The 26,586-nt window shown below is 43.5% G+C and overlaps 1 protein-coding gene and 1 pseudogene across 1 annotated transcript in view; one reads left to right on the forward strand and one right to left on the reverse strand.

Annotated features, from left to right (window-relative positions):
• Window positions 1–3,307, forward strand: part of SUSD1 (sushi domain containing 1) — a 100,274-nt gene extending 96,967 nt beyond the window's left edge. Inside the window, 2 exon segments of the mRNA XM_054584521.1 lie at window positions 2,689–2,782; window positions 3,192–3,307. Coding sequence (XP_054440496.1) covers window positions 2,689–2,782; window position 3,192 — 95 coding nt within the window. The 3' untranslated portion in view covers window positions 3,193–3,307.
• A 10,515-nt stretch (window positions 3,308–13,822) lies between these two features.
• On the reverse strand, window positions 13,823–15,079 carry LOC129079640 (E3 ubiquitin-protein ligase makorin-1-like; annotated as a pseudogene).
• Window positions 15,080–26,586: the final 11,507 nt, after the last annotated feature.

The raw sequence follows: 26,586 nt of genomic DNA on the forward strand, positions 1-26,586 counted from the left end.
TATGCTTAGAAAATTCTTACTTGCTTTAATATTAGGTAATCACGTTTTATTCTAATTCTTTTAGGTTTCAATTTAAGTTTTTAATCCATCTGGATTTTATTTTGGTATATAATATAAACACTAGTGATCAAAATTACTTTATATGGTTAGTCAATTTTCTCAACCCTAGTTATTGATAATGTATACTTTCCCCAATGATGTAAAACAGTAATAAAACAACAATAACAATAATTAACAATAGGTAATCTTTGCTTACTGCTTACTCTCTGCCAGGCACTGTTCCATCATGCATTAACTGATTTATTTCTCACAATAACCCTATAAAATGGATACCACTGTTATTATTCTTATTTTATTATATCATTCCTCTGTGGGGAAATTGAGGCACAGAATGGCTGAATGGCTTGCCCAAAGTCACACAGTTAGGGAGTGGTGGTGTTCAAATACAGACTTGGACAACCTGACTCCAGTATTCAAACTCTGAAATTATTTGACACTGTGTTTGTTTCTCAGATTTCTATTTTATTCCCATGTATTCATTCTTATGCTAACACTGAACTGTTTTAATATTTATTGATTCAAGTCACTCCCCCATTTTTTCCCCTTTACCAATTTTTAATATAACCACACAGCTCCTCCTTCCATTCTATAATATGGTTTCTTAAAATGTCAAGATCTTTTTCCTCTAAATGCTAAATGTAGCCAACAGTGTAAGCCATGTTTTTCTAGAAAGCCTCTTGATGACACTTTCTGAGATAAGGAATCTCACAGGCTTCTTTAGCAAGAGGTCTATTCCATGGCTGCCTTTGCTGGTGACAGCAACTGTGTTGAGTCTCCACTAGAACCAAACTGCTCTTCACCTGCTTGTTGAGATCTGGGCAGTGCCGATCCACAGAACTTTCTGCAGTGATGGAATGATGTTAAGGCTGCGTGCTTCAATATGGTAGCCACTAGCCACATGTGGCTACTCGGCATTTGAAATGTGTGCAAGAAATTGAGTGTTTGAAATAGTATGATTAAGAAACTGAATTTTTATTTTAATTTAGATTTAAATATCTACATTGCGGTTAGTGGCAACCATTTTGGACAGTGGCGATTAGATGAAGAAAAAGCTGAGTAGCTTGAACTATTCTCAGCTTGCCTCATTCACTGCTGGGAAGTAAGTCATCTGTGTTTTGAGGATCTGAAGTCCAGGGGCTACTGTTTTTCTGCTCAAGCCCCTCACCTCTCATGGTAACAGATCTTTGCTTGCTGTTTTCAGCTGTTCTAAGGTAGTGCTGGATTACCCAAGGGGCAGACTAAGCACATGCCTGGGGTATTGGTAAAAAGGGGTACAAAATAAGTAATTTGATATCTCAGCAGTGACAACCCAGCAAATCATCTGTCAAAATTTGGATTTGGTTTCACTTTCTTACATTTATTCTATGGCTTAGTGTTATTTTTATTTTTAATTCTATAGATGCAGAGTCAGCCTTAATATCTCTTCAATGTCTGGTAGCACCATTGCACACTTTTGGAAGACTTCTGTTCTTCCAAAGAGAAACTTGAACTACTACAGCCTAAGGCCCCATCCCCATCGGCCTGTGCAGCAAAGGTCTGGGCCTGCACAGGTCTGGGTCCCCCTGACTCGTAGAGGGAGAGGGGCCTGCCCAGCTGTAGACCGAGCTGGATTCAGATATGCGTGGGGAAAGCATGGTGCTGTGGTCAACAGCAACGACTCTGGAGCCAGACAGTTTGGGTCTGAATTCTGGCTCTGTCATTTACTAGCTGGGTGACCTTGGGCAAGTAGCTTAATCATTCTGTGCCTTAGTTCCTTAACTGTAAGGAACCATTCTATGCTTCGGTTCCTTAACTGTGAGGAACCATTCTATGCCTCGGTTCCTTAACTGTAACATAAGAGGAACATGTACCTGTTCCTCTTATTAGTATACCCACTGGGTGCTTAGGAAAGGTAATTAGAACAGTGTCTGGCACATAGAGTGGGCTAAGTAAGTGTTTGCAAATTAAAACAAGACCACTCGTTTAGAACATGACACTGATTCAGTCACTGGGCCCAAATGTGCAACTCAAATGTGGGTATTTTCAAGTTTATAACCAGGGATCTTGGAGTTGGCATGTGATGTACTCCAAATAGAAATATTCATGTCTTTCAAAGAGATTTTACATCAATTTTCATATTTTATCCTTGTGGTAATCTGCTGAGCAGAGCAGAGGGGTACCACTCTTGCTGATGAGTAGGGAAATGACAGATAACTCTATCCAACAGAGAGGATTTGTTTGCTGTGTTCAACTACTGGAGCTAACTGTCATTTTTCAGGCAAAAACTTCAAGTGATATCAGAATGACTTCTCCCTCAATGCAAAGGAAGACTGCCCGTAGAAGTCTATCACGTGTAATTGACTTGAGAGAAGACCAACAAAAGCAGCACAGGACACTGCATTTGTATGCTCAACAAGATCAGCTTTTTTCATGTCTTGTAACTTGAATGTGGTCTGCTTTTATGCTGCTTTTTTAGAAATACCCTGGAAGTGAGCTTTTCTGAAGCCCTGCATCCTCAGGGCAAACCTAGGGTGCAGGAGGCCCTCTGGGCATTTGGGGGAAGGTTTGTTGAATGGGGCCAAGCTCGGGGTTAACGTGCAGGGAGCACGGGCGGCCGTGCACCTCTCACCATGTGGTTTTGTCCCGCAGATTCGTCGTTCACGCTGCAGCAGGTGGTAGGCGTTGGGCTGGGCTCCCTGGCTGTTGTGATTGTCCTCGCGTTCCTCTCCTTCTTAGCAGTGTGGTATGTGAGACTGTTTTTAAGAAATGAGCAGGAACCCTGGCTGGTGTGGCTCCGTGGATTGAGCACTGGCTTGCAAACCAAAGAAATGAGTGGGGCCTTGCGGGGGATGATGTGGGAGTCATGAAAAACAGCTGGGATTGAGGAGGGTCAAAGTGATGTGGGCGGAGGGCGTCCTGGGCTCCGCGGACACTCGGCAGGCAGAAGGCATGAGTCGTTGCACCTTAGGGTGGGGGGATGCCCTCCTGTCTCGGGAGAAGAGCAAGGTCGGTGAAGGCTGCCCTGGTCACTCACAGAGTGGTGGCTGATCTCCCGCGCAGCTTTACATGAATGTGCATGGGCTACTCTGAGGGATGCACCATGGGAAAACCAAGGCGTGTCAATGGACTCTCTCTTCCTCCCCCATGTCTAGATTGCAAGTGGGTGCTACGTGTGACGGATGCACTGCTGCTGGGGCAGATGGTATGAAAGCTTCTCAGGTGCCTGCAGAGAGCACCTTCCATCCATGTGTGTGGGGGAGGCTTGCAGACTTTCTCCGTTTCCAGCTTGGCCCCGTTCCTGGATTCAAGATGGGGCTGTCTCTGTGGAAACCCCCCAAAAGGAGGAAACTCAGGAATTGCTGATATGCTACATGACCAGTTCTGTGCCTATGAACTTGAGACCCTTGATATACAAGGGTCATATGGGCTGGGCCTGCATCTGCTTCTGAGTGATGCCTGAGAGACAGCTCCTCTGGACATCGAATGCAAGAGGGTCTCTGTGTCTTCTTTTGTAGCATCTCTGTTGGTTAATTTGGAATCCATTCTTTTATAATAAGCAATAAGATGGACTTAAGTTTGGGTTAAAATTTGACTTTATGAAGTAGGGCATTGAAAAGAATAGAGATCATTGACATAGGCAAATTTGTCAAACACTTTAGAAGCAGCCTTTTTTCTATAATTAATTGACATCTAATTAGGAAATACACCAGCCTGGCCGTCTCACTAAGTTCCCTGCAATGTCTATTTGGTACAGTCCCACTAGTCTTAAGTATTCAAAAGCCTTAAGGGTTTGTTCCAGTAAAAATTGTGAATGTAGACAGTTCTCTTGCATATGAATATTTATAACAGCCTTGGTTAATTTTTTTTTGTCAATGAGGGTCTCGTAAAAATGCTCTGTGCCTCCCTTTAGATTCAGGGGCCATGAGTAACACTGGACTGAAGCAATATCAAGCCCATGGCCAGAATCCAAGGGTTTATAGGGAAGGCAGAACAATGTGGGTGGAGCGGTCATTCCCTTAATCTACACCCTCAATAACTGTGACTGTTACCCTGTCATGGACCGTGACCCATTAGACGTAAGCCGTCCCGGGCCCACTGCCATGATACTGAGTTTACAGAGGGAGTGTAGTCGATTTGACTTTTAAAGCCCGATGAGCATTCTTTAACTTTCCTTCCTACCCGACAGTGTAACTCCAGGCCTCAGTGGGAAATGAAGGAGAAAGGCAGAGGCCTGTGATTTCTCTAAGGACAGCAGCTTCTCCTCCCTCCCTTTTAGGCCCGGAGAAGAAAAAAGCAGCGGGGAGGCAACAGGAGCACAATTAGATTGTACAACCTCCCGGGCACATAGAAGAACATGGTCCTGGGACTGGGCAGCGTTGCAGCCCCAAGGGAGAGGGACAGTCTTCCCAACATGGTGGGCTGGGCATCGGTGAGGGCCAGGGTCAAGGAGCCGGGGCTTGGAAGCAGAGGAGGAGACAATAGGAACAAAGGGAAGAAGTGGGAACTGTCCATGAAGTTGCTCCTCACTGGGGGTTTCAGCACAAAATGTATTCATTCAGTTGGGAAGGGTCAGAGAGGTGGAAGTAATACCCTGCCACTTGGGGGTTCAGTGCCAGCTGTCAACCCCTGGCCCCTGCCCCCTGCCAGTATTAGGAATAATTGTCCTTTGTCCTCTGAAGTACTATCTCAGACTACAATTTAGGGCCAACATTTAGAAACATTCCTGCTCTCATCTCAAGTGAATTACAGAGTAGAACTCTCAACAGACTAATACAAATTGCTTTCTACTTTTCATTTTTATGTGCAACAATTCAAACTCATACTATTTTCACAGCTTGAATTGAATTTGGACTCATTACACATTATTGTGATTAGTATAGGGTAGGATCTCTGATGAGTAAGGATTCCCCTCAAAGCCACCTCTCTCCCAAGAGAGAATCTAAGCCTTCCCCCCTCCTCCAACCCTTTTTTTTTTCCACCAGTTCATAAACACCATATGTTTCCATAGCCACCCCCCCACCCCCTAATTTGCAGCTCTGAGATTAACTGCCAAATAAGCTACAGTTGTCCACATGGAAACTTAGTACAATTGTCACTGAAAAAAAAAAACAACTCACTTGCTTAGCATCAAAAATTTCTAGTAAAATAGCTATTAAGTAAAATATTAAGTACAGTGTACTTTTGGGAACAGTGTAGAAATATAAAAACAGTGCATACAAGAGTACTAAAACAACAAAAACATGGACTTTGTCACTTCCTCTGAATGTTCCAAATTATAACAGAGTCACTCAGTGTTAATCCTTAACAGAAGCAGGGGCTGAGCATTTGCAAAAAGGATGTGCCATTTTTCTACAGTTCTGTCCTAATAGTTTTCTCATAAACATGAAAGTGGTTTTAAGTTTCCTAAATTTGCCTGGTAGCTTCACCCCAATACTGTTTGTTTTTTTTCCAAGTGGATTCCTGGTTAAGTGGGGAGAGCATCTCAGGATAGTGGGTCTTCCTGGGAGAATGTGGGTCCTTCGGTCAAAGGTCAGGTTAGGTCACACCCAGAGCCGGACGTGAGCGGCGGGGGGGGGGCGGGGGGGTGAGTGCCACTAACTAAAGCTGGGCCCTGAGGTGCGGATGGAAGAAGGAGGGGTCCTCCCTGCCAGCTGTCCTGGGGACAGCGTGCAGAAGTGAGCACTAAGATCCAGCATTAGCTCCCTTCTAGACTGGGAATCAAAATTGGGGGATTGCCCAGATATGGAGCAGATTGTTCCCTGGCTGACTGTGTGTGTGCGGGGGGGTGCCCATTGGTTTTACTTATCTCCACCATAGTTTTTGTTTATATATGTGTTCTTTCATTTCATTCTCACAGAAGTTCTGTGTGGTGCGGTGGGAATGGTAGGGGTTATTGTTTACCCCATTTTAGAATGGAAAAATGGGTTCAGACAGATACGTGGCTTAAACTGTGGGGCCAAGACTTCTGGCTACAAGTCTAGTTCTCACTACTGGGATTTGATAAGCCTTGAGCTTATCTTTAGATAGCCCTTTTGGTTCTTGAGGGTATTAGGCCTCTACATTTCCTTCCTTCCTCCCCTCCTTCCCCTTCCCTCCCTCCCTCCCTCCCTCCCTCCCTTCCTTCTTTCCTATCTATCTTTAGTACCTTTACTATATTATAGCACATGTCATTTTATACCTGTCTTTTCACTATAAAGTACTTCCCCCCATCACTTCTAGAAGGAGCCACAAACAACCAAACAATAGATGGAGGTTAATTAGGGGAAGCAGATCACATTCCACCTCTGACTCAAGACCTGAACTTGCAGCTGGGTACTTAAGACAAGACCAGAGCCAAAGTAATTATCTTGAAATTCCATATTAACTTTGAATAAAGTTAATTTTTAATTGATTTTAAAGAAAGTAAATAAAAATATAAGAATTCTCAGTGCTCTTTTTTTATTGCTAAGCTCACATTCTACTTTTCTAAACCTTTTTCTATTTTTTTATTCTACAGGGTCTGGCAGAAGTAATGCCTGTTTGAATGTGGTTGGTAGGGTAATAATATGTGTGTAATAATTTATAGGTATAATTTGGATATTTCACCTAAACTGTCATATGGTGTACTTAAGTGTGATATTGTTATGTTACAGAATAACATGCTTATGATTTTGTAATAAAAGATTTTGTAATAAAAAATGGGGCGTTATTTGTGCTGGACCCTGTATTTATCTAAGAAAAAAACAGTAGTAGTAGGACAGGAACAAGGGTGTGGCTTTTTCTGTTCCCAATTTGTTGGCTGGTGATATAATGAAGCATATCAGTTGAAAAAGAGTATGTGCTCATTGTTTCAAAAAGAAAGAATGAATCATTTTGGTGATGTGTGTATGTGTGACTATATCTGTATCCATACTTCGTTGGTACACCTTGTTTTTTTCTTTCTTTCTAAAATGAGGTCAGACTATGCATAGAGTTTTATAATATGTTTCTTTGATTCATCAACATACCCTGGACACATTTTTCATGGTATAATGATTGCATTTAAAGTTTGTACCATAATTCATTTAACCAGTACTCTATTGTTCATTTAGAGTGTTTCCAAATGTTTACTATCCTTATAGTCTGCATAATTGTATGCAGTTATTACTTAGGCTAAACTCCTAGAAGTGAGATTGTAATGAAAACCACCCTTTACATTTTTTATTTACTGTGTATTGTCAGAGGAATCTCACAGGAAGTTTATAAAAGTTTATACTCTCACTTGTAGAAAGCCCCAGCAAAACTGGGCATTATTGAATCTTTAATCTTCATTAATCTGGTAGGTGAAAAATGATGTTTCAATGTTTTACTTACACTTCTCTTGACTATTTTGCATGTTGATCGGTCATTTCTAATTCTGTCTTGGTGAATTGCCTTTTTTCACACTACCTGGCATGTTTGTCTTTTATTGATTTGAAAAAGCACTTTGTAGCATTGTGATTTTCACTCTCAGCCCTCACCATTTTATCATTTCCCTTGACCTTGTTTGTATTATACATTGCCACATAAAAACTTTAAATTTGTAGAGTCAAATGTATCAGTCTTCTCCTCACGTACTTTTGTCTTTGGTGCCATGCTCAGAACTTCCAATCTCAAGGTAAGAAAAATAATGCAGAAGTTTAAAAAAATTTAAATCTTTAGTCCATCTGACATTTATTTTAGTATAAGGAATGAGGTTGGGGGAATCTTTTTATAATTATTGATAAGTGGCTTAGCCAGTTGTCCTATTAATATTCATCGACTGTTAGTTTTTCCTCTACTGATTTGAATCATATACTAAATCATAAGCTAAAGTCTATTTCTGAACTTTCCTTTTTGTTCCACCGATCTATTTCTTTGCCAGTAACACCTGCTGTAACAGTGAAATAGGGGTTTTTTATACCTATTTTTCTTATTAGTGTTCTCAGCTTTATTTATTTATTTATTAATGTGTTACATATTTATTATACATAAACTAGAGAATTACTTGGTTAAGTTTCCCTCAAAATCTTAATAGTTTTCTTTGGGGTGTGTTAAATAAAGCGTGTTCCTATCCCGAGATAGGATATGTGTTTCCATTTAATTTTGTGTGTGTGTATGTGTCTAGAGTATTCTAGGCTTCAACTTACAAGGTAATTGATTCTTACTTTCTGTTGTGCATGTCTTATATTTTATATTTTGTTATCCTATTTTACATTTTGTTATCTTGAGTCACTACCTCAGCTTCTGCTCCTGAAAATGCATCCCACAGCCTCTATTGCTGTCTGTATTGGTATTTTCTTGCCAAGATGGCTCCTCCAGTGGTGTTATTTTCTAGGGTATCTACTTGACCCATGGAAACGCCCAGGACCTTGCCATGCCAAATGGACAGTTACCCCATGGATAGCTCCAGTCACAGACCAGTTTTCTTACTCATTAGACCCTTTGTCCTTTCATTGGTGGAAGTGTGGCTTGCTACAATGTGGTTCACACTTTTTTTGGCCCTTCAGCCTCAGTTTCTTGACACTTGGGTTTCTTAATCTTGGAATCAGATACCAGGCCACTGTGCCTGCCAAAGCTGTAGGGGACACAAGTCAAATTCTCTGAGTGGAAGTCCTCTTGAAGCTCCTTTTTCCAGGATTGCAGTCAGCAAGACCTCTTACCCCTACCATTGGTTGGGGGGGGGGGGGATAGAAAAAATGCTCATCACGCCAATAGATTTCTCCAAAGAACTTTTTGTGTCCTTTTCAATTTAAACCACATCTTAGGTATTGGGTTAAGGGTGTGTCATTGTAGAATATGGAAGTATTTGCAACTGATTATTTTCTTCTCAGTTTTTTAGAACTTTGGTCAAGACAAAACAAAAGGAGTCCAATTTGGGGTCAAAGGATATGAAAATATAGCTCAGGAAAAAAATGCAAGTGGCTCTTAAACACAAGAAAAGGTGCTCACCCTTGCTTTTAAGAAAAATGCAAATTTGGGAGGTATCATTTTCCGCCAGTCAATTTGGGGGAAATCTAGTTTAACAATGTACGCTTTTTTTGAGGCCATGGGGAAACAGGCACCCACACGTTGTTGGTCAGAGCACAGAATGCCCAACTTCTGTGGAGGGGAATATTTACCTTGCCTTTGTCCTTCAAACCAGCAGCCGTCACTTCTGTGACCTAGCCTGTGGGTTCTCCTGTGCATGTCCAAAATGACTCATGTTCAGAATTATTCATTGTGATGTAGTTTATAATAGCAAAAGCCTCAACACAATTCAAATTTCTCTCAGGAGGAAACTAGTTAAACTATGATGCTCCCATGTACCTAGTGGAATATCATGCAGCTGTAAAAAGGGAATGAGGAAGAACTCTTATGCATTGATACAGAGTGTTGTCTAAGATGTACTGTTTTAATGAGAAAAGCAAGGTGGAGAATAGTGTGTATGGTATGCTGTCTTTTGTGTAAGAAGGAGGGGAAATGAAAATATTCAGCTTTACATAAAGAAACCCTGGAATAAGAACAATGAATTAATGAAAATGGCTACAAATTGATCAAGGGATAAAGGGGTGGAGGTAAACAGGGTGAGAGTGAGTCTTTTGAATGTTTCTTATTTTGTTTTCAATTTTAAAATGTAAGTATATTATTATCCAAAAGCATACAAATAAAATTTCATAACAATAAGAAAGTGTTCCCTTTAATGCTCTATTACACATACGTGGAATCAAAATCTGATAGGTACTGTTTGGCATCCTTCTCAACTGAACCCAAGACACTTAAGATTTGGACAAGATTGGTTTAATTCACCATTCCAAAACTGATAAAGTAGCCAGAGCTGTCTTATAAGATTTCTGAAAATTCCATGGGGGTAGAGGTGGATGTGACACATTCCCATGGTCGACTTTTGAGTTCGGTGGTGGATCATCTAACCCTCCTGAACAGTCCCTATCACTCACAGTCTTATTAAGGACATTGGTCATGTAGAGAATGTGAATGTAGAGTGCGTAGGTTTCCTACTGATGCTGTAACAAATTGCCACAAGCTTGGTGGCTTATATCCATGCACATTTATTATTTTGTTTACTTTCACATTTATTATTTTAGAGTTCTGGAAGTCAGAAGTCTATCATGAATCTCACTGGACTCAAGGTATTGGCAGAGGCGTGTTCCTTTTGAAAGCTGTAGGGAGAATCCATTCCTCTACCTTTTCCACCTTCTAGAGGCTATGCTCCTTCACTGTGGCCTTTCCTCTGTCTTCAAAGCCAACAGTGTGGCATCTTCAAATCTTTCTCTGACTCTGACCCTTTTGACCCTGCTCCTTTCACTTTTAAGCCTTGTGATTACATTGTGCCAACCTGGAAAATCCAGGATAATCTCTCCATCTCCATCTTCAAAAGTCTTAATTTCATCACACCTACTAAGTTCCTTTTGCCATGGAAGGTAACATATTCTTGTGCTGGGATTAGTACATGGTCTTTGCCATTATTCTGCCGGCTACAGACAGCATTATATTGAAATTTGCAAACAATTGTATATATTAGTTATTCCTGTTCTACAAAGTTCCCTTCCATCTCTTCCTATCCTCATTCTTTACCAAGTTTCCTAAATTCCTGAAATGCAGAACAAGTTAGCTATGTCTTATTTATTTATTAATTTTCTAATCTATGTCCTAAGCACTCACATTTTCCCAAAAGTTTATCAAAGTAATTTTAAAGGTTCTTGTTTAAACAATCGAACTGTAGGGAAGTCCAACAACCAAGTTAAAGATGAAACATCCAGCCAAACTGGAAGGAGAGACAGACAGGAAGCCAGGCCTCCGAGGGGGTGTGACAGGGGCGGCTGGCGGACTGGGGCGAGCAAGGCGCGGCCGGCTGGCTGGGCGGTACCACGTGCGCATGCAGGGAAGCTAGAAGGAGCAATTAGGGAGCGAGACAGACCACACAAATGAGGGTTCCAGTGTGGGAAAATAAAGCCTCAAAACCGCAGGCTGTAAAAAGCTCTGGGGGTTGCAGCGGCAGGAGAAACTTTCAGTCTCACAGGAGAGTTGGTTGGAGAGACCCACAATGTCCTAGAATGCACACAAACCTACCCACCTGGGGAATCAACAACTTAAGGGCACAATTTGCTTTCAGGTAGTGACAACTACCTAGTGGGGCAAGAGACAAGCAAGCGGCATTGTTCCCTCTCTTGACCCCTTCCCCACATGTGGCACCACAACGCAGCAGCTAAGTGGGTTGCCCTGCCCTTGCGAATACCTAAGGCCCCGCCCCTTACAACATAACAGGTTCAACAAGACAAAGAAATATGGCCCAAATGAAAGAACAGATTAAAACTCCAAAAAAAAAAAAGGATTAAATGACGAGGAGATAGCCAACCTATCCGATGCAGAGTTCAAAACACTGGTCATCAGGGTGCTCGCAGAAATGATTGTGTACAGCCACAAAATAAAGAAGGCTATACAATGTGAAATAAAGAAAAATATACAGTGAACCAACAGTGAAAGGAAGGAAACTGAGACTCAAATCAATGATTTGGAACAGAAGGAAGAAATAAACATTCAACCAGAACAGAATGAAGAAACAAGAATTCAAAAAAAAAAAAAAAAAATGAGAGGCTTACAAACCTCTGGGACAACTTTAAACGTTCCGACATCTGAATCATAGGGGTGCCAGACAGAGAAAAGCAAGAAATTGAAAACTTACTTGAAAAAATAATGAAGAACTTCCCCAATCTGGTGAAGGAAATAAATATGTAAGTCCAGGAAACACAGAGAGTCCCAAAGAAGCTGGATCCAAGGACAAATACACCAAGACACATCATAATGAAATTACCCAAGAATAAAGATAAGGAGAGAATCTTAAAAGCAAGAGAAAAGGAGAGAGTGACTTACAAAGGAGTTCCCATAAGACTATCAGCTGATTTCTCAAAAGAAATCTTACAGGCAAAAAGGGGCTCGAAAAAAGTATTCAAAGCCATGAAAAGCAAGCACCTGAAACCCTACTCTAACCAGCAAAACTATCATTTAGAATGGAAGGGCAGATAAAGTGCTTCCCAGATAAGGTCAAGTTAAAGGAGTTCATCATCACCAAGCCCTTACTATATGAAATGTTAAAGGGACTTAGATCTAAGAAAAAGAAGAGATCAAAACTATCAACATTAAAATGACAACAAACTTATAACTATCAACAATTGAACCTAAAAAACAAAAGATACAACCCCCCCCCAAAAAAAAACAAAGCAAACAATTAGAACAAGAACAGAATCACAGAAATGGAGATCCCATGAAGGATTATCAGTGGGGAGGGGGCAGAGAGAGAATGGGGGAAAGGTATAGGGAATAAGAAGCATAATTGATAGGTACAAAATAGGGGTGAATTAAGAATAGTATAGGAAATGGAGAAGCCAAAGAACTTATATGTGTGACCCATGGGCATGAGCTAAGGAGGGGAAGCTCAAGGAAGATGGGATGCAGAGTGGAGGGGGGTAAAGGGGAGGGAAAAAGGGACAACTGTAATAACACAATCAATATTACTTTTAAAAAACTTTCTTATTTATATATTGTTTTTACAGAGAGAAGAAGGGAGAGAGAGACACCAATTTGTTTTTCCACTTATTTATGCATTCATTGGTTGATCTTTGTATATACTCTGACCTTTGTATATACAAGGTTCCTGCAACCTTACTGTATCAGGAAAATGCCCTAACCAACTGAGCTACCCAGCCAGCGCTATCAAAGTATATTTTTTTTAAAAATATTTCTTCTTTAAGAATTCCGTTGTTAGTTGTTAATTTATTTTCAGTTAAATTAACCAGGTCTTTTTTTGTGTCTACAGTATTCTGGTCTTCAACTTTCAAGGTAATTCATGCTTTTTGTTGTATAGGTCTAGATATTTTATATTTTGTTATATTTTGTTTTATACTTCATCTATTTCTGAACTTTCTCTTTTGTTCTTCTTCTTCTTCTGTGCCAATACCACCTGCTGTAACTGTAAAAATAGAATTTTTAAAATATTTTTTTGTATGGTTACCCAGTAGTTTATTACCTGTGTGCAATTAAACAAGAGACCCAAATCACAGAACAAGTGCCCGGGGGTGGGGACTGTAGCAGAGGGAACAGATATAAAAACAGATGTGCAGATTTCACCAGAAACCTCAAGCGTCCACCTTTTAAGTCTGTAGCAAAAGCCACAGTCCAGATCCTTCACCCATCACACCTATTCTTGGACCCCAAAGCAGGGCCAATGGTGTGACTTTTGAATCCCAGGTCCTCAAAATGAGTACAGGAAAGTCCATGAACAATACCCTCCAACTGTGTGAATCTGGTTGACAATAGAAGATGCAACAAACCTACACTTACTGTTTGACAGTTAAATTCGTGTTACAAAAAAACTTTTATTTTTGTTATTTTTTTAACCAGAGGCAACAACACATTTCTTGGGGAAAGTTTGAGGGATTGAGAAGACAGGCCCTGGGCTAAAGTTATTACGACAGCACCTGGAGGGGTGAGGTCCTCCTGGGAGAGAACCGCAGGCCCTGCCAGGTCCCCATCCCCTGACCCCCACCCCCCACCCACCCACTTACCCCCTCCACCCCCACTCCACCCCACCCCCCACCTACGCACCCCCCCACACCCACTCCCACCCACCCCTCTACCTTTCCACCTCCCACCTCAGGGACAGCCCATCTGAGGCTCGGCAGGCCAGGCCACAGGTCACCCTCAGCTGCTATGGATCTGAATCATGAAAGTCTTTCAGTTTACCCTGAAACAAGGCTCATGGGTCTTCAGAGTCTGTCAGGTCATTGTCTTCATTTGCAGCCAAAAGCGTATCCAGCTCAGAGGTGACAACCTGTTCTTCATCGTGGTCAAAGGACTGCCCTTCTCTCTTGCCTCCGTGAACTCCCAGAAGCGGTTCCTTCGTTAGGCCCAGTATCTGCTTGATGTTCCCACATTCTGTCTCTGCGACTCCTCTCTAAAGGCCATCAGGGTGCTCATGCTGATAGAAACAGTCTCCTCCAATGGGCAGCTCCCACACCCTTCATCAAAATACCTGCGCGCCTCATCGCTCATAGCCTCTTTGTATTTCCCAATGAGTTTCTGGTTCCTCTTTCTCCTTCACCTAGTACTCACTCGGAATGACAAAGTCAGATGTGATCTGGCATTCAGGGCAGGACTTTTATGGTCTGGCTCTCAAATTGCTCTGTCCTCCTCCACTTACAATACGCTCGAGGCAGTAGGTGTGCTTGCAGTTGGAGAGGATCTCGCAGTTGCACTCACTGTGGTTGGCCTTCTCGTAGATCACCTCTGTGCAGCTCCCACACACCTGGTCCTTGCTGCGCTGGACAGCAAAGGGGAGCTCCATGGCCTTCTTGTGGGCCTCAAGGCAAGATTTTATGTGTTGTGGCCTCTGGACAGCGTCCATGCAATGGAGGACCCGCAGTCCCCACAGATCACGGAAGTCTCCGTGGAGATCCATGCAGTGGTCCCCGTAGCAGCACTCTCCAAACGCTGCATAGGGGCAAAGCTGCCGCTTTGTTTCCACTGCCGGCTACGCCTTCTCCGAGTGTTCCCTGGCCCCCGAGGCCTGCAGGGGTGGTGCCGCAGCGCCAGACGGGGCAGTACGGCCGCCGCGGTAGGGCTGCCCAGGAACAAACTCGATGGCGTTCACCCAGTCTTGTGAGCCTGGTCTGACAGTCGCCAAGTTCGGATCTCTTGACTCGGCCTCGCCTGTATTCTCGTCCACACTTGGTTCAATCGCTGATGCGAGATTGCAGAAAGTGGCAAGGGATGATTTCACATCTAGGCCTGCAGCAATCGCTTCTTCCTGTCTCAACAGTTTGCTGTGTTCGCAAACTACGCGGTGTGGACCGTCTGGGAGGTCATGCGAGTAGCGGCAGTTACCTCCTTTCTCACACAGGCCATGCATGAAATACCTGCAGGTGACTTGTTTAGTCCAGTCCCCCGCTTCCGCGGTTGGGGAGGTGACTCTGGGGAATGGGACCCGGGGGGCCCCTGCCAGCGCTGCGGTTGCTTCTTCGGCCCCTGATGGGCTGACTTTTGCCCCTGGAGCTGCAGCCTCCGCCATGACTGTGTATCCCACCAGCAATGGCCCGGGAGCTTCTGGACGCAGGCGAGGTTCCCGTCTGGCTGCGGGCAGGAGGCGGTGGAGAGGCAAAGGGAGAGGAAGCGGAGGGCGGCGCCAGCTCCTTCCCCTCGACACCGCCTAAAATCGCGTTTTCTTTTAAATATCAAGTAAAAGTTACTGCTTTTTTCCCTGTTAATTCTCAGAGCGTTTGCCCCTTTTGTTATCTACTTATTCATGCATATGTGTTTATTATACATCAACTTAAGAATTACTTGGTTAAGTTCCCCTCAAAATCTTACTATTTTTCTTGGGGATGTTTCCCAAGAACATACGGTTCCTACTGCCTCTAGTCTGCTGCTGTGTGATAGATAGCCTGCGCCTTTGCGGACTCTGATGAAGTTTCCAAATGGATTTGCTTTTTTTTGTTTGTTTGTTTTTCCAAAGATTTTACTTATTTATTTTTAGAGAGAAGGGAAGCGAGGAAGAGAGAGAGGAAGAGAAACACCAATTCGTTGCCTCTCGCATGCCCGCAACTGCGGACTAGGCCTGCAACCCAGGCGGAGGCCCTGACCTGGAATCGAAGGAGCGGCCTTTTGCTTTGCGAGATGGCGCTCAAGCTACACTGAGCCACGCTGTTTAGGGCCTGACTTACCCTTTTCGCCCCGTGATTTCTGCTTTACATAATTGCTTGCTTGGTCAAGCATCATGCTGCATTCTGATAAACTGAGAGGAAAATAAATGGTTTGACCTGAGCAATAGGAAAAAAGACCTATTTTGAGCAGACACTTTCTAAGTGAAATGAGAGCTTGAGAATCGAGTCCCAAGGAGAGGGTGCCCAGCTAGACTGAATTTTCAAGCGTTTCAACTGAGAAGCCCTATACTTCTCTGACCTCAGTGAATTCCCGTCTGAGGGTGGTGATAGGTCACTAGAGTCATTTACATCTATTTTAGTAAGATTTAGTGAATGCTTAGAGTGAAAGGGAAGCTTTTTAAAAAAGATTTTTTAACCATCTTTGACCCAAAGGGGTGGGATTTGATGCACAGTAAGGGAAATCATAGCTTAGGTTAGTCTGAGTTATGTTGTATCTCAGAAACGCTCCAAGCGCAATACCTGTGTCACACACGCTAAGTCCAAAGTGTGTAGTTTTGTTTGTTTGTTCTGTTTGTTTGTTTAATTAGCCTCAGGAAAAGTTTTGCTGAATCTCCACAGGTTGGTTGATTGTATTTTTGTTTTTGTTTTTAAACTACTAGTCTTCCGAATGTCCTTGTCTAATTGGCTTGCAGTGGCTCTGGGTCCGCTCTTGAGCCCATCCTTAGAGCCTGTCTGTCACCTGGAGAAGGGCATTACTGGTGGCCCTCCCCGCTAAGTAAAAAGCCTTTTTGGCAATTTCAAATTAGAGGGAATGATAGGTTATCAGGGAAGTGTGGGAATAACGACCTAACCATTTGGGTACTTGTTTACAATAAATGTGGTTAACAAAGAGTTAATAGGTGTGCTACATAAAAGTCGTACACATCAAAAAGAAAAACCATAATATCCTCCTGCAAGGGTCAAAAATGGTCAGATAATTCACAGCAGGTTGGCTGATATTTTTCTCTGCAGCCGTACCTGCATTTGAGTGTCCTCATACCAGCAAAAATGGAGCAACAAATGTTCTCTGTGGGAACATCAGAGTAGGAAGCCAGGTGGACATGAGACAGCTGCCTAAAATTTTTACTCTCAGAAGGCTAGCAATGATTTTCATCCTAGCTCATGCAGTGGGTGTCTTCAACCTTTCTACTCCCAGATAGCACTTTATTTTCTTGCCTAATACTACTCTCGTCTCATTGATGGCTTCCAATTGACCATTTCTCTCTGAGCCATATTTTTTAAACCCAGAGGAGGACATCATGTGTGCTCTCTGCTTTGAGTAACCCCAGGAAGCTTCCCAACACATTTTCAGAGGAACAAGATTGGAAGTGTAGAGTTCAACCCCATTTATTAAGAATGTATCATTCCTTATGAGCAGTACGACCTCTTGCCAGACAGAAATGAGCAGATGTCCTCTGCTTTCACGGTGACCCTGAACCTCCCAGGCCGAGGAATCAGGCCAGCCTTCATTTCATAACATCCAGCAAACAGCTTACTGAGTGCCTCAGCAATAGAGTTTCTGCCCTACACAGTGGTTCAAAGCCGCAAGCAGAATGACAGAGCAGATGTGCAGGAAGCCAGCGTAGGCTCCTCAGGGGGAGTTTGAGCAGGGTCTTGAATGATTAGTACGGTTTTGTCAGGTGGGGAAGACGAGGAGGGAAAGTCCAGGAATGGGGGTGGGGGCCGTAAGAATGTGAACCAAGGCATAACATCTGAAAAAGAGAGGCACTAAGGATCGCAACAGAGGAACTAGAGAAGGTCCAACATAAAGGAGACATTACCAAAGTAAAAATGAAGGAACTGATGGTGCGTTGGATTGGGTGGGATTCTGAGTACAGGAGGTAGGTAGGGAAAGAGTTGCTCATTAAGCTTTTCAAAATAACATTTAGAAACAAGAGCTGCTACATGCGTTGTGACTCCAGTGAGATCGTTCCCTCCCCTCGCCAAAAAGCATACTAAATATCTATCTAAATTGTGTTTCTCCTTCTAAATAGTCACTTTGAAAGCCTAAACATTTCAGTGATGTTGTTAGTGTTTTAAAAAATCCTTAAAGATCCCCTTTGGGATTGCCTGCACAATGTGTTTATGAACTACAAAAGAACATCAATTAGTCTTATTTCCTCACAGTTTCTTCTTTGTCTGTCAGTGTATGGTGAAAGCATGATATGTGTATATAAAATATATATCATTAAAATTTAGCCAGTTGCACTTTTATAACCTGAAGCATGTGACGGAGAGTTTTTGATTTCCAAAAATCAAATGCAATCTGAAAGGATTTCACTTGTGGACTCAAAATACCCCCCTAAAAGAAAGTGCTGCAGACTCCAATGGCAACCAGAAAGATTTCAACAATATTTTGAGCATCCCCACCCAGAACTAGAGTCAGTGTTGGCCTCCACAGGTGACTGTTGACACAGGGACCATGTTCCATGATTATATACATTCTGCGGCATTTTTGTCATTGTGGTTGGGCAAGTTGTTATAGGACAGTTATATGGTCCACAGCGGCCTCCAATGCAGTTGCTCTCCCTAAATCACCCATGAAGACGCAGGCAAAACTGGAGAGGCCAAGGGGATTCCTGATGCCATCAAAGACTAGGACAGGCAATCTAGTGGCAGATTCTGAGGGAGACTGGAATTCAGGTTGTCGCATGCTCGGGCTTTATGTCACAGAAAACAGAGCCCTTTTGCAAAGGGAGGAAAGGCCTTTCCCATGACCTAACCACGAAATAGGCGGCCATGATTCTCTATGCACAGAGAGGCTTTGCCTTAGACAATGCCCCATGGAAACAATGACAGAGAAGAAATGGTGTGCTTGGCAAGGCAACATCTCTTGCAACACATCATCCTTCAGCAATCAAAGGTGAGTCAATGGGCTCCCAGAGGGAGTGTTTCTCATTCTTCCAGTTTCTGGGGTCCATGACCCCAGAACTCACACTGGTGGGACCCTTTGGAATTTCCTCCCCTTTGACCTGCAACACTGCATTGTGCTCACGAGCTAGAGATTGGTGTTAAGTCATGGGACTGTCTCCATTTATTCCAAATGGCATTATATCTGGCTGCATTCTTCAGAGTGTTTAGTATAATGCAGCTTTCAGAGCCACAGTGTACTTGTAGTACTTTTCCTTATTTTTGGTTATTTTTCAGTCCTATTTTTTTGTTGGTAAATGGTTTGGGCGTTAACGTTCACTCTCTCCATCGTTTTCCTTATAAGTCCTCCCAGGTCACATCACTTCAGAAAAGCCCATGAGCAAATCATTTAAAAAATAACTTGGGAAAAATAAATGATTGTGGAAAACTTAGACATTTTGAAAAAGAAAAGATTTTCCCTACCAGATATTAAACCATAAACCTGTACCAAATGAATTAATTGATACAGGCACCGAAAGAGACAGATTCATTCAATAAAGTCCAGCAACATATCCTGGGCTAACACTAGTGTCAAGGTTTCTGTGTAGGCCTAAATTTTGGCCTGCTGATTCCACTCATTGTTAGAGGGTTCTCTGAGTGATAAGCTTGACTTCCTGCTCTTTGGGTAAGAGATTGCAAAATGGCTGACCCCAGGGAATAAAACTCAAACACTTGTAAATATTTCCATTTGCTCCTCACAAGTCAAGGTGGCACTCTAGTGTTCTATTTTTTCAAATGGCGATATGTTTCATTTTGTCTCCTGGTAAATATAGTTTCAGTTTTGCAAACTATATTTTTGCAACTGGGGTCAGTGTGGATACGTGTTTGTACTAGGTGCTTGTATGTCAAAACAACTTGTAATGCGGTTAATTTTACAATGCCCCTTGGCAGTTGGTTTAGATGGTATTCAGGGAGTTTACCTCCTAGGAAGCTACTAAGTGAATAACTCCTTTCTTGCTTTTAGTAATTAATTTCTCACATTGAATTTCATACGAGAAGGAGCTCTCATTTGCTGTGATAGTTAAACACTTTTCCCCCTGCTCGGTGACCAGAGCACCCCTTTATGTGGACACTGTTTAGCCTTTCTGATTCTTGGCTATGTTAGAAATGCCTTGGAAAATAGCCCAAATCCAGATATCGATAGAATTTTTTTTTGAAGGATATCCTAAGTAAATTAGCTCACAGAGAATATACTCCATCACATGGAGTCTTGGTCATCTGTCTCTGATATTTCTTCACATTAGGTGCGGCCAAGTCTTACATACCCATCTCAGAAAACAGCATTGCATTGTCAGCTGATTCAGAAAGTCCCAGACCAGTGGTTTGCAATCTCTGCTGCACATTGGAACCATCTGGGAAGCTTTAAAAAATACTGATGCTTGGGTCTCATGTGACTTTGATTTAATTGGTATGGAGGGCCACCTGGGCATTGAGAGTTAAAAAAAAAAAATCTCCTCAGGAAATTCGGATGGGCAGCTGAGTTTGGAAACCACTGCCCCAGCCCCAGGGCAGGGATTTAGGATGTTTAGCCCCCTGCTCGCCCACTCAGGAAGGACCATCCCTGTTGCCATGGGTCTCGGGTCTCTCACTGCTAGCAGTCAGTCTGGTACAGCTGTGGCTCTGCCGAAGGAAGCAGGACAAGGTAAGGGTGGGAGCATCAGCTCCGGGGTCTTTCCACCAACATTTGCCTCCTGGCTCTATCACATACTAGTTGGATGGCCTTGGATGGTTGATTCAACACCTTTGTCTAACACATCTGGAAGAAAAGGGGGATGGCAATGGCAGAATTCCAAAGGATGGTTTGAGGATTAAATTACATTTGAGAATTAAATCCCTACTCCTGGGACATGCTAGGTGCTCTTACATGTTAGCTGCTACTATTATTTTTACTGTCATCGTCATGCAGGAAAGGGGACTCATGCACTTTCGGGATCTACCAGAGCTCAACCAAGTAGCCTAACAGTGACTGCCCTCTCTTCCCCTAGAACATTCTGCTCACAATTCTCCACAGACCAAACGCACGCTGGCCCATAATGGGATAATCACAGGGCTATTAATATGTAGTGAACTCAATAGCAAAGAGCAGGAACTGAGACTTCCTTCCATTTGACTCATTCCTCCTGTATAATGCAAGGGGCAAGTCCCTACTGTCTCCAGAAGAAGGAGTACCACACAGAGCCCTCTTTCCCTTAAAGAATTCCTCTTCCCGCTCTATTCTGTATACAGCGTTCTCTGCACACCCCGCAATTCCTAGTTCCCACTTCAGTCTCCTTGGAAAACTCTACCTTGTTCCAGGAAAGGTGAAAGTCACGGTCCCCAGGATCTTCAAAATGCAACTTCAACCCCACCCGGGTGCTAGTGCAGGCATTTTCTGCTTACACTTTGCCAGCTTCAAGGGGATATGATCTATCAGTTTGGTAGATGGTGAGTTTTTCTCTTCTGGGTTAATTTTCTTTCCAACAAGAGCTGCAGCTGATTCAATCTTACCAGTTTGCTTAGAAGCTAGAGTATTTCATCATCAAGCCTGGGGGTCAGCAAAATTTTAATTAAAAAACACCATATATTGAGTTGTTAAATATCGGAGGAGCTGTTTCTAGGCTAATTCTTCTTTTCTATGAATCTTTTTCAGGTCTTGTGTGTATCCATCTGATTTTATTCCTGTGGTTTTATATTTTAACAAAAAAAAAAAAATAGATCTAGTTTCCCCCTTCAATGCTTTTGTTTTACAAAACTGTGTTTGTATTTGCGGCAGAATTTCAGTTTGACTCCTTCTATAGCCATCCAAATCCTCCTCCTCTTCATCTGAAACTGGAGAAGATGAACACTCAAGTTTCCAACCTCCTTTGTTGACCTGGGAGGACAGAGGATACAGTTCTAGTCAATTTGGCAGAAGTGAGAATTACTACGGGAGTTTCTGGGAAAGCTTTCACTTTGCTGACAAAAGGTGTAATTGGGGCTGTGGCCTTTTCCTATCTTGAAGGCAGCTGTGTGTCAACCATCTTGAATTTAAGAATCATTTGTCAAGTTAAAAAAAAAAGTAAAGTCAACTAAGTCAGGGGGCTTAATGCAGCTTCGTAATATGATGAGACTCTTTTATAAAATATCTTTCTCACCCTGGCAGGTGGCTCAGTTGGTTGGAGCATCATCCTGTACACTAAAAGGTATGGGTTTGATTCCCAGTGAGGGAAATCAAACCAACTGTGTATGGAAGGCAACCGACTGATGTTTTTCCCTCACATCAATGTTTCTCTCTTTCTCTATTGCCCTCTCTCTAAAATCAGTAACATATCCTCAGACAAGGATTAAAAAATATATACATATATCTTTTTCTCTAGCATTGTGGCAAAAATTCATCAAATACTGGCTACTTGCTGAGAGTGCATTTCCTTTATCCATATAACAAAACTTCATTGGGTCTTTCCTGCATATGTGCAGGCATAAGGAATGACCTCGTCATCACAGGTTGATGGAAGCACAGAAGAGGAGCAAGAAATCAGCCTGGAGGATGGTCCCTGTTTTCCACTGGAGAGAGCAACGTTCAAGTCTGGGCAGCAGACACCTGCCTCTGGTGAACTCCACAAGCGCAATTCCCCGGCACAACTGCGCTTCCGAGCCTCGGGTGTCTGCCCAATCCCTACCCTCCGAGGGTGACTCATCCGATCTCAAATTTCCTTGCGTAGAGAACATTCTCTTCCAGTGAGCTTGGTCATCCTACTGGGGAGCAGGTGGCTGCGGGAACCATGACTGAAGCCAGTGCTGTTACCACAGACGCCTGATGTAGGCCAAAGGTACAATGACACAAAAAAACAGGCACTGTTGAGTGTGAGCTTTGAAGTCAGATGGAAAAGGCCTCTTTGGGCTGAGGGATTGGAGACAGTGTTGTGACTGAAGTGGTATTTGACCCCCCCATTCTTGTGATTGTGCCTATGGTTTTCTAGAGCTTAAGCAATTCACCCAAAGCAGAAGTAAAATAAGCTCTTGTAAGGAAAGTGGCCATTGGCTCGTAGATGTTCTTTGTGCCACAGATGTGCTGGGAGTCTTCCGGGAGCAGCAGCCAGTAGGAACTAGTTAGCCAAGACCGTGTTTGATAGTTAACTGATCAAAATTAGTTAGCCAAGACCGTGTGTCACCTTAAGTACACCCTGGTGTCCTGAGGAAGGTTAAATTGTGTACTTCCCCTCTTTGTCACTAGAACCCTGACTTCCCTTCAGAGTGTTTTGAGGACACCCAGCACCACACCCACTTAGCATTGAATGTTGAGGCCTGAACTTGCTCCTTGGACTAGAAAGCTCTGGTCCCAGGCAGGATAACTTACTGAGATATTTGTGTTCGTTTACTGTACACGTTGCTCAGCACTCCAGCAGGTAGCCAAGTCTGTGTTCCCCTGCTGCAGGGCCTGAAGAAGATGTCGTTGGCAGGCCCCTCCCCTCCTGATTTTCCCCCTTTATCCTGAGCGATTTGAGCATGCTCTGCTAGGGAAGGGAGTTACCCAGCTGCTTTGAGGGGGAGAGAGCCTAAGAGTGAAAGAGCAAAGGTTTTTCCCCAAGAGAAGGAATGAATGTCCACTGCTTTCACAAGTCATGGGACTCTGTGGCCCATTCTCCACAGAACTGCAGGGAGATGACAAGTCACCTAGAGGTCACAGTTTCATGTTAAGTGTAGGGAAGTTTTCTTGGACTCTTTGTTCTGGGGCTCTCAACTCTAGCACAGATTTCCTTGGGGCAACAGTGTTACCCAATTTCAAGGGTCTATGTGGGCTTGGCTAACAGGCATTGTGGCGGAAACCATGTAGATAAGGAGTTGGCTCCTAAGTCAAACAGGGCTTGCCATCTGTTTTTGTGTGACTTGTGAGCTAAGAATGGTTTTTAGATTTTTAAATGTTTGAAAACAGTCAAAAGGAGAGCAATGGTTTATGACATGTAAAAATGATATGGAATTCAAGTTTCAGGATCCATGAATGAAGTCCTATTGGAACACACACAAGCTCATTTGTTTGCCTATTGTCTGTGGCTGCTTGCAAGCAACAATGGCCGAGTCGAATGGTTGTGACAAAGACCCACGCGGCCTGCAAAGCCTGAAATAGTTGCTATTTGTTCCTTTACAGGAAAAGTCTGCTGGACCCTGATGCTCACCAATGACCAGCGATGTCTCCTGAATGTTTTGCTTCACCTCATGACCCTGATCATTAGCTCTAGCAGTGGGGACGGGGATGAGAGGTGGGAAGAGGACTTCTCAATCTCTGAAATTAAATTTCCCAGCAGCTGAATGGAATGCGGTCTCAGGGTCCCACCTACCTTAACTTTACATAAACTAAAGAAAGCAATGTGCTCTTTTCCTGCACATTCAAGTTTGTTACAAATTCACTCCTCTTGTGTTTTATCTCATAGGCCTTTCTGGTACAGACTTTCTGTTTGACAACCACAGCCTTTGTGTTACTGATCCTGACCCATGGGTCTCCTCTAACCGCAGGTACCCAAATCCTACTACTAGGTCCCAACGTAAACGTTCACCCCTCTCTCCACCCTTGGAAGTCTGCTTTTGTTTTTTCAACTTGCAAGTCCACCTCGCAAGATTTTTCAGAACAAACTTGCTTTCAAATATCCTGACAGGTTTTCCTCAGCCACTTGAACCACTTCTCCCAAATCAAAAAGTTTAGGTGCGCTTTCTCCATTCTCTAAATCCCCACTGGACTCTAATATACACGAACACATAATGGTAATTTGTGTTTATTTTTTGTGAGTTTTTGGAGTGCAGGCAGCTAAGTCCTATTGGACAAGAATCACCTTGACCCAGGTTCCAATTCTGAGTCCTCTCTGGACACAGTAACATCTTTGGGCCTCGGTTTCATCATCTGACCAATTCCAGTAATACTCTCTGTGCCTCAGAAATGTGAGGATTAAACAAAATAGTGACTTTTTTAGGAATCAGTCACTTCAGTACCTTTCACAGTCCACCCCAGAGCCTGAAGGGCAGGAAGCACACAAAATCTCTGAAACCCACTTCTGTGGCAATCGCCCTGGGGGTGAGATAAGGCTCTGGCTTTGGAAACAAGCCCTTTGCCTCCACATTTTCTCATTCTTTTAAGGGTTGTGACTAGTCTTGAGAACTAGTGGCATTCCCTTGGTCCACACCTTGGTCCTCGTAGTCACATGACCAGGGCTGTGGTGGGGACCCCCCAAGAGGAGAGGAAGGGAGAGATCAGACTGGACTGTAAATGCCAGGGTGAGTGGAGGCCCGGAGCGACCTCAAGCAGAGGGGGCTGGACAGAGCTCACGAATGCTCCAGTTGATGCTGCAGGCAGATGACCAGCCCACCCCCCACACACGCCTTTCTGAGCGTTCCGGCCTTGGGTTTCTGGTCACCAGTGCCGTGGCTGATAACGTGACTTTGCAAGAGGAGATGCGATAGTTCCCTCTGTGCTGTGGCTTGGCCTTGGCTTTTGTGCAACCTTATTGGAAAGGCAGTCAACTGCCCTGGGGAGGCCAGACAAATCTTAGTAGGTGTATCCTGTAGAGACGGGGTAATGAGTCACCCCAGCCTCCAGGGTCATTTATTTTAAACAACCGAGATATCATTTGTTCTTCCTGTGAAACATGCTGTGTGCACTTACTTTGGTTACTTTCCTTTTCCTCTCAGAGCCTGCTCCACCTGAGGGATGTCGCCCTGTTAGCAGGGGCAGGAAGCACAGTTTTAGGGAATCCTGTTTTCCATCTCTTGCTCTAATCTATCTTTCCCACTCATGGCTGTCGCTTTCCACAGCTCTCCAACAGAGGCTCTGTCTGCCTCTGGGACAGCTGTGAGGGAGCCCCTGAGGGACGTCTGTTGACAGGCGGTCTCTGCACTAATTAGTCATGTAAAACCACTTATGGGAAACTGTTTTGATATGAGGATGGGCCAGGAGGGGAGGAGCCTTCCACCTGCCATTTTCTCCTCCCCTGCTGCCGCTGCCCGGGCTCTCTGAGCTCCCAGACAGCTCTGGCAGACAGCGCGCCTGCTGGTTTCTCCCCAGCCTCTCATGCTGGGGCAGGTCCACTCTCAGAGGATTCTGTCTTGGCTCCATCCTCTGCCTTCCAAAACACCATCATATGTGGTTTCGGGGAAGATCTAAGCTGCAGAATCTGCAGCTTACATCTCTGCTCCATGGGAGACTCCCTATCAACATTAAAGCACGCTCTTGTCTTCCATGCCCCAAACCAAAAACAAGCCCCTCCCCCCAAACAACCCTCCTCAGGCCCCATGCTCCTTTCTGGATGCAACCCACTTTATCTTCTCTCCACTACAGCCAAACTTCTTGAGAGTATGAATTACCCCAGCTGCCTCTGCCGCCTCACCTCCATTTCAGCCATAACCCATAGCAACCAGGTTTCTAGCTCAGGAGTCTCACCGTCAGAATTGCCCTTGCAATGCCCGCTTATTTGATTGTCAGCTTATTTGATGCCTGTTTGCTCCTCTCTTCTTTTGGAAACATGTTTTTTGTTTGCTTAATCTTTATTGCTTTTTTTCCCCATTACCATTAAGTCCTGTTATAGTCCTCCTACGCTAAGCAATCACCACACTGTTGTCCATGTCCATGAGTCGTTTATCTTTTCTGCTCAGTCCCTCTATCCCTACCCTCTCCCCCCACCAGCTGTCATCTGCTCCCCATCTATGAGTCTGTCCCCATTTTCCTTGTTAGCTCAGTTTGTTCATTGGATTCCACATATGAATGAAATCATATAGTATTTGTCTTTCTCTGACTGGCTTATTTCACTTAGCATAATGTTCTCCAGGTCTATCCATGCTGTCACAAAGGGAAATTTTTTTCTTTTTTATAGCTGAGTAATATTCTATTGTACAAGTTTCCCATAGATGTTTTATCCACTCACCTACTGATGGACACTTGGGCTGCTGGAGGCATGCTTTCCTTTGTGAGATCTCGCAATCCTGGGTTTTTATATTATGTCTTTGACCATTTTTTCTTAGTCTC

Source organism: Pteronotus mesoamericanus, unplaced genomic scaffold (assembly GCF_021234165.1).
Source record: "Pteronotus mesoamericanus isolate MK-2021 breed Mesoamerican mustached bat unplaced genomic scaffold, CSHL_Meso_final contig_78, whole genome shotgun sequence".
In the NCBI taxonomy this organism is placed as follows: Eukaryota; Metazoa; Chordata; class Mammalia; order Chiroptera; family Mormoopidae; genus Pteronotus; species Pteronotus mesoamericanus.